General features: G+C 50.9%; 1 protein-coding gene across 2 annotated transcripts in view; it reads left to right on the forward strand.

Annotated features, from left to right (window-relative positions):
- The first annotated feature begins 1,639 nt into the window (after window positions 1-1,639).
- NTF3 (neurotrophin 3) overlaps window positions 1,640-12,918 on the forward strand; it is a 66,941-nt gene continuing 55,662 nt past the window's right edge. The window contains exon 1 of one of the 2 annotated variants that reach the window (XR_006219758.1): window positions 1,640-1,728. Coding sequence is in view for 1 of the 2 variants with exons in the window: in XM_007089647.3 (XP_007089709.1) it covers window positions 1,711-1,728 (18 nt within the window). In the remaining variant the exon portion in view is untranslated. The remainder of the gene's footprint in view (window positions 1,729-12,918) is intronic. The other variant, XM_007089647.3, reaches the window with a different exon arrangement.

Below are 12,918 nucleotides of genomic sequence, written 5' to 3' on the forward strand. Positions count from 1 at the left end.
CTCGGTGTTTGACCAAATTCTCAAACAAGTCTTAGGAATTTGGATTTTTTTAACCTGACGCCGGCTGAAACAGAGTGGGTTGCTTCTTACCCACCTTGGAATGGCAGGGCATGACGAGACGAGACGGGATACTTACTTGCTCCCCTCCCCCAGTCGCGCGTGAATCAAAAGGTCCTGGCACGAGATGGGGCCAAAGAGTGGCAGAGACTGCAGGGAGGAAGTGGTAGGGGGCTCAAGGACGGAGTCCGCCACGCCCTGGCCCGGGGAGCTGAGCCGGAGGCGGTCAGGAGCACAAAAATCCGCTCCAAGGCTCTGAATTTCTCCTTGACCCCTAAGCGACATTCTCTCCCCCCCACCCCCCCACTCTCACTTCTCTTGATGGCAAAAGGACGAAAGCAAGATGACTTAACTCGGTAAATTTAGAGAGAACGATCTCAGAACAAGTGGGGTCTAATGGGCAGCTAAAATTATCGCGAAATAAGAGATTTTGCCCCCTCCCTCCCATCCTTTCCTCGAATAATCTATGGGTGGGGGAGTGAGCGTCACAACTTTCCAAGCGCTACTACGAGGTTTGTTTGTGGCTTTTGCCTTTTCTGCTTCCCCGCGCTGTCCCCGCGTGCAGACTGGTGGGTGCTGGGCGGGTGCTCAGCTGCAGGGCCCCATTCTAGGAAGGTGCTTAGAAGAAGTTGGAGGCTGGGTGAAATGGGAGTCTCCGATCCATCCCCCTCTTCCTCCACGTTCACGTTCTCGCAAACACACACACACACACACACACACACACACACGCGGCCGCCCCTTCCTAGGTCCCCCTGAACCCCGCCTCCCCCTACCTCTTGACTCCGCTGTCCTTGACCTCCCGCACAGCGTCCTGGGTACTGGTCCCTGAGAGCAGCGAGTTCGCTGGGGAGTGATTGTCCTTGGGCGTGTTCGCGTTGTGGGGTGGGGGAAGGAGTGACGGGTGGGCTTGATAGGAGGTGGGGAGAGATCTAGAGCTGGAAGGGTCTAAGGTTTGGAGGAGGAGTTTGCACATTAGACCCAAGCCGCCAGGGGGAAGGGGCAAGAAAGGCCCTTCTGCCTAGAGAGGAAAATCTTAAATAAAAAGAAAGAAAAAAAAAAAAAGATCAAAAGGAAGTTTCTCAAGAAAAAAAAAACAAATAAGACAGGCTGAAGACATTAACATGTAAAATACAGTGAAAAGTTGAATATTTCGTTTTTTCCTGGATCTCTAAAGGGGATAGTGAAGCCTACTATTAACTTGGAAGTTTTAGGTGTTTTTCTTTTAGAGAGGCTAGGAAAGATGACCTCGTCGCCCCACTGCCCACCCCACGCCAGCCCCAAGTCGGAGGGGCACAGGGGCTTGGGCTGGCAAGGCGCGCGGCGGCCGGGCGCGGGGGCGGGTGGCGCGGCGCTGAAGGGGTTAAGGCGCTGAGCGCGGAGCCATCTGGCCGGGTTGGCTGGTTATAACCGCGCAGATTATGTTCGCGGGACTCAGAGTTGAAGGCTCCTCTCCCTACCGAGCAGCTCCGCGCGCGGCCCCGCGAGAGAGCCCGGCGCAACTACTTTCTTCCCGTTTCTTTCTTTCTTTCTTCTTCTCTTTTTTTCCCCCTGCTGGGTAGTGGAGGCGGCGGGGTGGGAGAGACTTTGAATGACCGAGTTTGCGTCCACCTTTCTCTTCATGTCGACGTCCCTGGAAACAGTCACACGGATGCCATGGTTACTTCTGCCACGGTAAGGGGAGGCGGGTACGTTGGGTGGGCACGTTCAGGGGTGGGAAGCTGAGTAGGGGGATTTTCCAGTGGACTAGCGCGGGGGTCCCCAACTCTGCACCCCGCCCCACCTCCATCGTTCGGCTCTGGCTCACTTTCCCGGGCTTGAGCCTTCCCCGAAGTTTGCGCTGGGATCTGCCCAGGCCGAGGCGCAACCGCAACCACCCCCTCCCCACCACACACTCAAACACACACACACACACACACACACACACACACACACACACACCGGACACTCCTCCCCACCTCTTCTCCCGTCCCTGGGCTGCCCGAGAAACCGCCCAATATCTGGGAAAGTGATCAGGTTTAAGGGACCTGGATTGGAAATGGGGGCGGAGGCGAGGGGAAATAGGGACGACGGAAGGGCAGCGAAGAGATTCAGCAGAACCGCCCTCCAACCCCCAATCAACACACCCGTCTGCTCCTGCAGAGAGGGCTCCCCGTGCATCCTGTAACAAAAGGGGGTGGCAGACAGATCCCGCGCAGGGAAGAGTCGAGCGTGTCACCACGGCTCCCCGGCACGCGCCCGGCGCCCGGCTCCCAACATCGCGGGGCTCCTTGCATGCCTCCCCCTCCCTGGTCCCGGGGGTGGGCTGGGGGAGGGGACTCGGAGCTCCGGACTGGGACGCCGGCTTCCGAGTTTGGGAGTTGCAACTCCTCGCCCGGCGCGGCGTACCTGTGCTGGAATACTCTTGCCTCTTCCGAAAGCTTTTCTCGGCAACGGCCACGCACCCCGGACTCCTTGTGGCCAGCGCCCACCCCGCGGCTACCCCACCCCGGGTCTCTGCGCAGATGTAGGAGCTCCGCGCGTTCTCCGTGCATCTGGGACCGCGCGGGGAGCGGCGGGCAAGCTGGCCGGGCAGTCCCTGGGGAATTCCTCGCTGTTTCTCCGAGCCAGCTCTCGGAATTTGAGGCGGCGGTGTGGGAAGGCTGGGAGACCGGGGACCAGCGGAACTAGGTCGGAGTCAAAAGGACCCCCGGTGGGCCAAATTACCCCATTGCCCCAAAGCGCTACTCCTACTCCAAATGAATCTGGGGCGCTTGGAAGTTGAAGGTTCGGGAAAGGAGGGGTGGGGGAGGGGACTCTGGTGCTTTCGGGCGCCAGTGGGTGCGCGGCGAGGAGGCGCTGCTTCTTTGGGGGGAGTTTAGCTGCTGCATTCCTCAGCTGCGCTTTAAATGCACGGAACTGAGACCCTCGCGCCGAACCGGGTGGGGGCTGCTAACCGGTAAGGGCTCCTCCCACGTCTGGGAGCATTCCAGGTGGAGGAAACATTGAACTGGACCGCCTCCTTTAGACCTCTGGCGGCGGGCGGCAGGTTCAGAGTCGGAGTGGAGACAGCCTCTTGGACCCAGCCGGAGCGCTGGGCTCAGAGCAGGAGAGCTGGGGCGCCTTGCGCGGGGGGGTGAGGGGGGCTGGGGGGGCTGTTTATGTGTGCGAAGAGCAGGGGGCGGGAGCTGGGAGGTTTGGCATGAAAGGAGGTGGGTGTCACTCCTAGAGCCTATTAGAGAAGGTGCTAGACAACCTGCTTTTTCATAAAGAGATGTCCTCTCCCAGCCGACAGACCTGAGAGCAAGAACAACACCTAAGCCCTCTGCCCTAAATGTCGGGAGGGGAGAAAGTTGTAACACAGAGGGAACTTTGCAGTTGGTTCCGTTTTCCCTACACCCAGAAATTCTCCAGCATACTCAGCCTGGCTCCCTCCCGCCCCCAATTCCTTCCTGACATGTTGCACAAAGAAAGTTGAGAGGTAGAATTTAGGGGACAAAATCCAACCGCCTCTGCCTTGGGCTCAGACCCTTAGACCTGGGTATGGTGTTGGGAGTGGGGAGGGGGAGAGGAGAAGAAAGCAGGCTCTGTGAACAGTGTTGGAGGAAAATAGCAAGTCTGCGGGCCTGCAGCAAGGAGCGTATAAGATTTTGCAGTTGGTAAGGACGGGACTGTAGCTGGAATTGGAGGGCTGGGTTCTGTGTGAATGGATCTGCTTTGCTAGGGAGGGAGAGTGGGACCCTTGGGTGCTCTGTGTGGTCAGGGAAGGAGGTTTCTGGAAAGTCTCTGCACCAGGGTGTGCATTGCGGGTGGCCGGAGGGCTGGAGCTCCACCCTGCTCTGTGCGCAGTGGAGGTGTGCATTTCTGAGGAGTCTGTTGGATGCGCATATGTGTGACTGGCAGGAGATGAGAGCATGTGGGAACATAGGTGTAGCTAATGAGAAATCTGTGCCTGTGAAGGGTGTCAGAGCAGGAGGAGAGGTACAGTGTGTCGAAGACAGATGGCTTGTGCATGCCTGCACAGACACATGGAGTGGGTGTGGCGTGGGAGGGTGGCTGTGTGTAGCAGCGAAAGGTGGACGTGTGTGTGGAAGGTTGGGCTCCTGAGGATTACCGAAGGAGTGGCGGGGGGGGGGGCGGGCGGGGAGAGATTATCTGCAGAGAGCCGAGTGTGAACTTTTTGAGTGTGCATGGGGAAATGTGGCTGGGATGGCACTGGGGTGTGCAGAGGATAGGAAAGTGAGGGCTCAGGCACTCTTTATGGAGAAACAAGGCATTTACAGAGAAGGATGCTGGGTTGGGTTTTGCCTTCTCCCCCTCCCTACCTCCTCAGAGAGGAAGGAATTGGACAAGGCTTAGAATGAGGGCTATACATTTAAGGAGAAAAGCCCTGTGTGTCATTACTAGGTGACGATCAGGGAGGACGTCCACATAAAATTGGAGTGAGGGGAGGAATATATTTTGCATTACTGGTGGCAGAGGTGCGTGTTCTATTATGTTATTTGATGGGTTTCTTATTTAATAGAGGAATTCATTGTTACCAATTAATATTGATTATTAGTTAATATTTGTGGAATGCCTACTGGATGCTGAGCCCATTACTGGGTACTGGGGCATGGCACCGTGCCCTGGAAACATTCCTTTTCGGACTCAGCTGACTGCTGCAGTTTTGCCAAGAGGACTGAAAAGAGCTGGATGCCAGTTGAGGCCTCTTCAAGAACCATAATTCAGTCTAGAGATGTTTATGGATCTTAGGGGCCAAAGGGAACCTGACCTGAAATATATCTGTGATTTTGTAAAAAGGGGGCACAAGGATAGGGATGAGGTCTGGTTTTGTGTGTTGGGGATACAGCTGAAGGGTGTTCCTGTTCCTCATAGTAGGTGTGGGCTGGGCATGGGGGGGTGGGTGCTGTGATCCAGGGCAGAAAGCAGGTCCTGATACATTTGAGGACTGAGTTTCTGGAAATGTGCAGTACTTCCTCACTAGCAGGAATGAGGAATGAGACTTGACATATCGGATTGGGAGTGTCTTATTAATCTTTGATGTTTTCTGTGCTGTGAGTGTGTAGCTAACCCAGGGTGCATGTATGTGTGTGTGCATGTACACACACACACACACACACACACACACACACAGTAAGGCTGAAGTTAAGTAACTAAGAGAAGGCGAGTCAGAGGATATAAGGAATATATGTTCTGGCCCTTACGAGGGGGTAGGGCATATTTTTTGGCAGGAATTCTGTGTGCCTGAGGAAAGATGAAAATTGTCTTGGATGCTCAGATGTGTATTTTAAGTACAAAAGGTATAGATAAAAGAAGAGCTGTAGGCTTCCGGGAGCATTTGAGGAGTGAGGGAAATGTGACATTGACTGCGTTCGTATTCTGAGACAGCTAGTGAGGTCCCTGGAACAGAGCAGGAGGGGGGTGCTTTTGATTGCACATACATGCTTGCCCAGACCAGATGATAGGGAACCTCATTTATTAGGTTCTAATCATGTGAGGGCATATAATTGGGGAGACTTTATTTGACTCCTGACATTTTAAAATTCATGACATCAGAGCTGTGTCATTTTGAAGTTCTACCTTATTTTTAAGTGAAATTCATCTGCGTAAGAGAGAGTTGATAAATAGGGTGTGACCATTGGTCAGAAGACCTGGTGGCAGACATTTCAGAGGATGGTGGGAATGCCTTGATTCTACTTCAGTTGTGCCCCTTTGGAGCGGTGTGATTTTGGGGAAAGTGTTCTAATCCCAGGAATGACTCAATGAGAAGAAAAGTTCACTCTGCTTTCCCCTCAGTCAAAGCTTGGTATGGGGAGGAGTACAAAGCTTTACTCAGAGGTGAAGTCTCATTGAATACAGGCACTAGCATGTCTGTGACCATGGTAAAAATGAGATCTATACCCCTTCCCAAGTTGGCAACATAGTCTTAATGCCCACTGCATGTCTACTGCTCATGTACTTTGCAAAGAGAACTTTCTATAACTACCTCAGATTACTCATCCAAGAAATGGAGGCAACCTAACCGACATTGCAGTAGTTGGAAATCAGTATTCATGAAAGGTCCTTGAACTATTCTGAAGAAAGGTGGCCCCAAAATCGATGTTATTAATTATCAGAGACATTTTCCTGTTCTTTAACATGAACTATGTAGACCACGACCTGAAAATAAATGTGACTTTGAACACAGAGAAAATAGTAATTATCCTTGGCATATTTGAATAAAAGAGGAGCAAAGTCCAGCCATCCTGGGTTGCAATGATGGTCTGTTTTGCTCTAGACTGCGGGTCCTTGGAGGCAAGACCCTGCCTCGTAAGAGGCTTTGGGCTTGTAAAGTGCGGTGAGCCCAATGCAGCAAGTTGCTAAAATGTCTTTCCCCTGAGACAGAGGTGGGGGGCAGAGAGAGGCAGGGAAACCCACTGTAGCCTCCCGGTCCTCCCAGAAGTCAGCACACATTGTCAACTCCTGGCTCAGACTCAGGCTCCCATCCTCGAGTTCAGTGGCCATAAATAGTCAGGAGCTAAGCTATTTCCATGAGGCACTAAACCAATTCAGTTGCTTTTCTTGGCGAGATTGGGCCAATTAAGTTGATTGGAAGAGGTCACTGCTGATGGGTCTCACATTCCCCAGGCGGGACAGGCCAGCAGAGTTTAATTACATAACGTTTCCCATCCCTGCAATTCCTCTCCCAGATGGATCAGATGTTCAGGCCTCTCCCCTTCCCTCCATTCAAGACAACTAACTGAGTGGAGGCTTCTGCTCCAGGCTCCTTCAGACCTTCTTCTGAGCAGTTACAGTGCTCTGGCCCTGTTGGAGGGAATGTAAATCCGCATATTCCCATGTTGGCTGAAGTGAGAGAGGGGAGTCAGGCCGACACAGAAAATCTTTAAAACCCACCACCCTGCCTCAAGACCTCACCAGCTGCTGTTTTACTCTTTAATGAGGCAGGCAGTTTCTGGCAGTGGAGATGTTGAACTAATGACCGTTGCCAGGGTTTTAGATTTATTTTTATTTAAAATTGAGTCTGTTGGAGAGGGACCAAATCTACTGGAGACCAGTGTAAGCCCCGTGTGGTGCTGCTGATAAGGTCTGTGGATGTACTTTGTGCATGGACAGACATGTGCAGAGCCAGAGGAGAGCACAGGATATATGTGCGTGTGCTGGGGGACACATGATCTCAGGAGGGGCCTGGGTAGGCAGGAGGCGTTTGCAGAGCTTATGTCATGGGTGGTAGGTACATGGCTGCCTGGCTCAGATTACATGATCATCATATTGCTTCTTGCAGAAGGGCCAGCTGATGGGAAAAGTTGGTAGCTGCCTCTTTCAGATCATTTGTATACAGGGATGGAAGATGTGTGAACTTTTAAGAAGTATGAGGCCAGTATAGATGGTACCTCACTCTTGGCTGGACAGATTTCTATTAAAATCAAGGCTGGACAAAAGTAAACCGTACAGAGAACTCACTTTAGAACACATGAAAGCACATACAGATGCCTGAGATCTTTAAAGTATTTTTTGCTGTTGTTGATAGTTTTCTGTAACTCAGCCTTTCATTCTACTGAAAAATACCAAGGGGCTAGAGAGTGCATGCACCCCTGGATAATCAGAATGCATTGGCTGTTTCATGTCCTCATTGATGCCACAGTCCTTCTCAAGCAGCCTTAATTGGGAACCACCAGAGGCTCTCTCTGGCTCTCAGCATCCTCACAGGATAAACCTCTGAGTACAAGTGGTGATTAGCTGGAGAAGAGCAGATTTTGAAGTGAAATTTGGTGTGGTCTGTTGTGATTGCTCACTTTTTAACAGCATTTTTAGAAAAGACCCAAATCTTTTATGGATTTGCTCAGTCAAGGTTCTTGAAAATCTTAAGGGTCTTGTTCATTTAAGGCCAGAGCTGTAGGAGTAAATGGTAGCTTACTGATCTCAAAAGATCTCAGGCCAACAAGGTGATGTCAAGCAGCCCCAGGGCAGCAGAAAGCCTGCTGACTTGGAGGTGGGGGATCTGGCTTGAGACTAAGCTCTGTCACTAATCAGCTGTTGTGTGACCCTGGGCACTTTCTCCAGGCCTTGATTCACCCATCTGTAAATGAATGGCTTAATTTAGAAGATCTCGAAGTCCCATTCCAATTCCACCATCCTAGGTTTCTACAGTGGCCCCATCCTCCAACACAATCAGTGGCTTGCCTGGAGTGCATCTTGGCACACCCTAAATGAACTCCTGTTTTGTATCTTTAGGGAATGGCTTAGTCAAAGTAGGAAAGGCATGCAAAGAATTTACCATAGTGTTCTGTTTTGGCAAGAATGCTCATGAAGTTGGCTTACCCTGCACAGCATGTGCAGAGCTAAGAGGGGTTGGGTTTGGTTTCAGGTAGGCCTGATGCAAATCATCCAGTTTCTACATGAGTGCCTTTTGGTGTCAGTGTTTGTGACTAAGACAAGTACCCACCTTTAAGATGATTGATGATTGGGACCCCTGGATGGCTCGGTCAATTAAACGTTTGACCCTTGCTTTTGGCCCAGGTCATGATCTCACGGTTTTGTGAGTTCGAACCCCACGGCCTCAGGCTCTGCTATGACAACACAGCCTGCTTGGGATTCTCTTTCTCTTCCTCTTTCCCTGCCCCTCCCCCACTCATGCTATCTCTGTCTCTCTCAGGATAAATAAACTTAAAAAAAATCTTTAAAGAAAAAGATGACTGATGATGATTGATGATGATGATGGTGGTGGTTGATATTTGAGTACTTACTAGGTTCTAGGCATTATTACAATTGCATGGCAGTATCTCAATGCCCAGGGCGATCTCATGTACAGATGGAGAGACTGAGGTTGCATGAGGTTAAGGGATATGCTTACATGGTTACACAAGTAGATGCTGATGTGCTGGCTTTCCATCCTGAAGCCTGAGGCCATCTCAAGTCCATCACCCGCCAGTCAGATTCTGTTTTCTGAGTTCTGTGATGTCATCCAGATTAGAGATTGTTTGATTTCTCACCCCGCACGCAGGGTGACCTGCTCCACTGGAAGGTTCATTTTCATATGCAAGACAACACATTTTCATGTGTTGAGGCTTTTTAGCCACCTGCTGGCAAGCATGTGTTAGATCTGTCTTAGCTCCCATCGGCCCTCCCTCTTTACTTCCCCTTTCTGTTGACAAGGGTATCTGCCCTTCCAGAATGGAGGTATTGATTTAAGCCACAATTGCCTCCTTGTAAACTCTGTAAGATTGGATCTGGACATCTGGTTTTGATCCACACGCCCACGAGAGGTGGTAGGTCCCAGCATTCTTGAGTCCTGAGATGAGGGTTGCATGCAATCAAAGTAAAAGAGGGAGAATGGAGAACATGAGGGCTCTTCAGAATTTGGAAAATGGCTTTCCCTGATAGGCTCGAGAACTCCCTCCACTTAAACCAGGGCCAAAGTGGATGTCAATTTCTTGCTGAAAGGTTGGGGGCAGAGGTTGCTGCTAAGGACTGGGATCCCCAGACTGTATTTGATGCACAGCAATGCAGTTGTAGATCCCCAGCCCTGGCACTTGCCTGCCACATGCCCTTCTCTGGGAAGTACCAGAAGTAGGTAAACCAGAGGGGTGCTTGGGGTGCATGTTGCTATCTCTGAAGGATGTGACTGCAGGCTCTTATTCTTCCTCTCCCTTTGCTGATTTCCCCACCACCACTATCAGTACATTCAAGGCAGTTAATGCGAATGACTTTGTTCTATTGCTGAAGGTATTTGCAATATGCAAATAAGTGTAGAACACTAATTTGATGCCTGTGAGATTGTAGTTGCTCAAAAATATGTGTCTACTTTATTTTAAACAGCTTTTCATATGTAGGGTGATGCTTTTCTTCTATGTAAGAGGACATAGCCCTTTTATTTTTATTTATTTATGACAGCCAGGTCCTTGCAATTTACTGCCTCCTCTCCCTCTCTTTCTAGGTCTCAGACCCTAGAATTAAAAAAACATCCTCCCCCTCTGGCTCTAAATTACACCTGAGGGAATGTATTTCAAATGTGTAGTCTGGGATTCTTTCCACACTGTATCTAGCAGACCTGTTCCTGACTGTTCATAGGGCATGTCCCTTGCTTCCACTGGGTTCCACGGGAAAATGCAGCTCTGGGAATCACCTGATTGCCAACAAGTGTGCCCCACAATTGGGAAGGAGCCTGGCTCTCCTGACACCTAGCTTCTTCCTGAAACAGCTTGCCCCATATCTCCTGGAGAAGAACACAAAGTAGCTTTGTGACCTTGAGCAAAATCACTCTCCTTCCTTGGGTCTCTGTTTTCTTTTCTGGAAAGAGAGTGAATTGGATTCCGTAGAAGGTCAAAGGACCCTGCCAGTTGTGACAGTTCACATATTGTGATTCTGCTGCTCCCTAAGCCTCACTGTGGCCCATGCCTGGGATTTCCAGGTATCCCTGCTGGCCTGGAGGACTTATGTGCAGAAACGTGGAGGGGGTGGAGGAGGAAATTAAGTTATGTGATGCCAGATAAGTTATTGAACATATGGATGAGTGTATGTTTATAAAGTGCTGAAGAAGCAAGCTTGCCAGATTTGTGGCAGATCTTGGATTGGAAGTTGGGAGCATAGGGAAAGGTTTATATGGGATAAAGTAGTTTGTGGGTAGCAGAATTCAGTAAGCTAAATCAGAAGGATCCTGAGCTATGTGCAAGAAGGCCAGACTCCACCCTCTTACTCCAGCAGAAACTGTGCAATTTTAGGGGGTCCCGAGTCACACCAGGTTTCACTTTCCTCATGTGTTAAGTGAGAGAGTTGAGGACTACTAGCTTTAGTGATCCCTGAAGCCTTTCCTACCTCATCCTCTGTGGTGGGAATGGGGATTAGTAGAAGAACCTGGATGGATGGATGCCTAAGGGGATGTGGCTTAAATGTCACAAGTGGCAGACGTATACTCTACTTGAATTTGAGACGGCCCTGGAGGATATATTCTGTCTTTAGAATGCCCTCCCCTCCTTCTTCACCAGGGCTATGGAAGTCATCCCTCACATCTTTGCCTTCTCTGGGAAGCCTCCTTGTATTCTCCTGAGACCCCGTGGCTCCCTCCCCAGCCTCCCTGTGTTATAGCACTTAGCAGGCTGCGTTTTATATGCATTCTTACCTTTCACTAGAATGTGAGCTCTGGGAAGAAAGGGTCTGGTCTTTTCATCTTTGTGTCCCCCAACACCTGAGCCCTGTCTGCTACAGAAATGTGTTGGTGAATGAATGCAAGAGAGGTCATCCGTGAGTCCAGGCTGCAGCGCTAAGGGGCCAGCTTAGAGAGGCGATGTACCTCGCCGAGGGTCCCGAGCTGTGTTCTCTGTGTCTCCTTTTGGCCTGTCCCAAGACTGGGGTCATGGTGCTCCCTGCCTGCTCACTGAGAAAGGCTGTTTCTGCTCTCCTTAGAGACTCCCCTCATGTCTTAGTCTGCCAAGCTCTTCTGCAAATTTGTGCTCTTGGTCACAGACGAGTCGGCTGTCATTGCCCACGAATTAGGACAGTCCATCTCTCGACACTTGGAAAGTACATGTAGAAAGGTTATTCAATAAACATCGTGTTGATGGCTGCTGAGGAGCAGGCCCTGTGCCAGATGTTGGAGAAGATGCGGTGAATGCCACACCTCTGACCTTGAGGATACAGAGCTGGTGAGGGAGACGGAGGGCTTACATCCTTGTGCTCCAGGGAGGAGCAGTGTGAAGATGGGCGATCAAGTGCAGGGCTCCTGACTGGAGTGCTGTTTTTTAGCCTGAATGATGATCGGGAATCTTCTTGGTCAGGCACAGCCTTCCCTCCTGTAGGTCAGTGGTTTTCTTGTCCCCGAGTTCCCAATGCCAGGCCATGGCTCTGGCAGTGGGTGCTCAGAGCCCATTCGGATGCGTGCCCGGGGTTCTTTGTGGGGAGAGTTTGGGGCAGGTGCATGTTCTACAGGTGTTGGGGCTTGGTAGATGTTTAAGTGTGTGTGCTCACAGGTGTGCTTTCCAGAAATTTCCCAGCTCCTGGCTTCAGTCTGTACAGACAGGGGAGAGGGGAGGTGCATCTGCTTGAACCTAGCTCTCTGTTTCTCCCTGTAGCCTCAGTGCTTAGTTATTGTCTCTGTGACCACAGGGACAGACTGCCATCTACTGTCCACTTCTGTCCTCCAAGTCCCTCCTGCTCAGGGAGCTCCTCAGCATTTTTTTTCCTATCCTGTTTTTAATTGGTCCAGATACCAGGAGAAAGAGAATAGACAGTGAATCCTTATTTAGTAATTTCTTGGGAATTTATGAGGGACCTTTAAGAAAAAACATAACACATCTGTTCCATGTTTTTCTTACCTGCTTAACAAAAGTGTTGTTTTCTGGGGGGCCTCCTGCCTTACCTGGTTCTTCTTAGCCACCATGCTAGGCAAGAACCAGATGGAACACCACGAGGTGAAAGGCAGGGCCCCGTCTTCAGGAGCCTTGCAGTCTGTTTGGGAGTCTGGGACAGACTGCAGAGAAATAGATGGGTGGGGGCAGGGGTGCAGGGTGTGTGTGAGAAGTGGCACATTAGTGGCAGGGGCCACGGAGACTTTGAGAGTTTGGAGGAAGGAGGAGTCCTTGTAGGTTGGGTGATTGGAAAGACATGTGGACCAGCATGACCAGCTCTGCTGTTAGCAACTCCAGCGTTCAATTAGAGTCTCCTGAGGGAGGTGCCTAGTGTCCTGGCTCTGAACTGGGAGTTCTGGGATCTAGGGGCTGTGACCTGGGGCTGCCAGTCTTGCTGTCTGAGGGCCACCCCGTCCCTGACTCTACATTACATGCCATGCTTGCATGACTTTGAGAGGTGGCCCCTGCTGTCCAGCCTGTCAGGAAGCAGCAATGCCACAGTCCCACTTGGATCCCATGCAGGGAGGGGCACCTCCAGATG

The sequence above is a fragment of the Panthera tigris genome, chromosome B4 (genome assembly GCF_018350195.1).
Source record: "Panthera tigris isolate Pti1 chromosome B4, P.tigris_Pti1_mat1.1, whole genome shotgun sequence".
Lineage (NCBI taxonomy): Eukaryota > Metazoa > Chordata > Mammalia > Carnivora > Felidae > Panthera > Panthera tigris.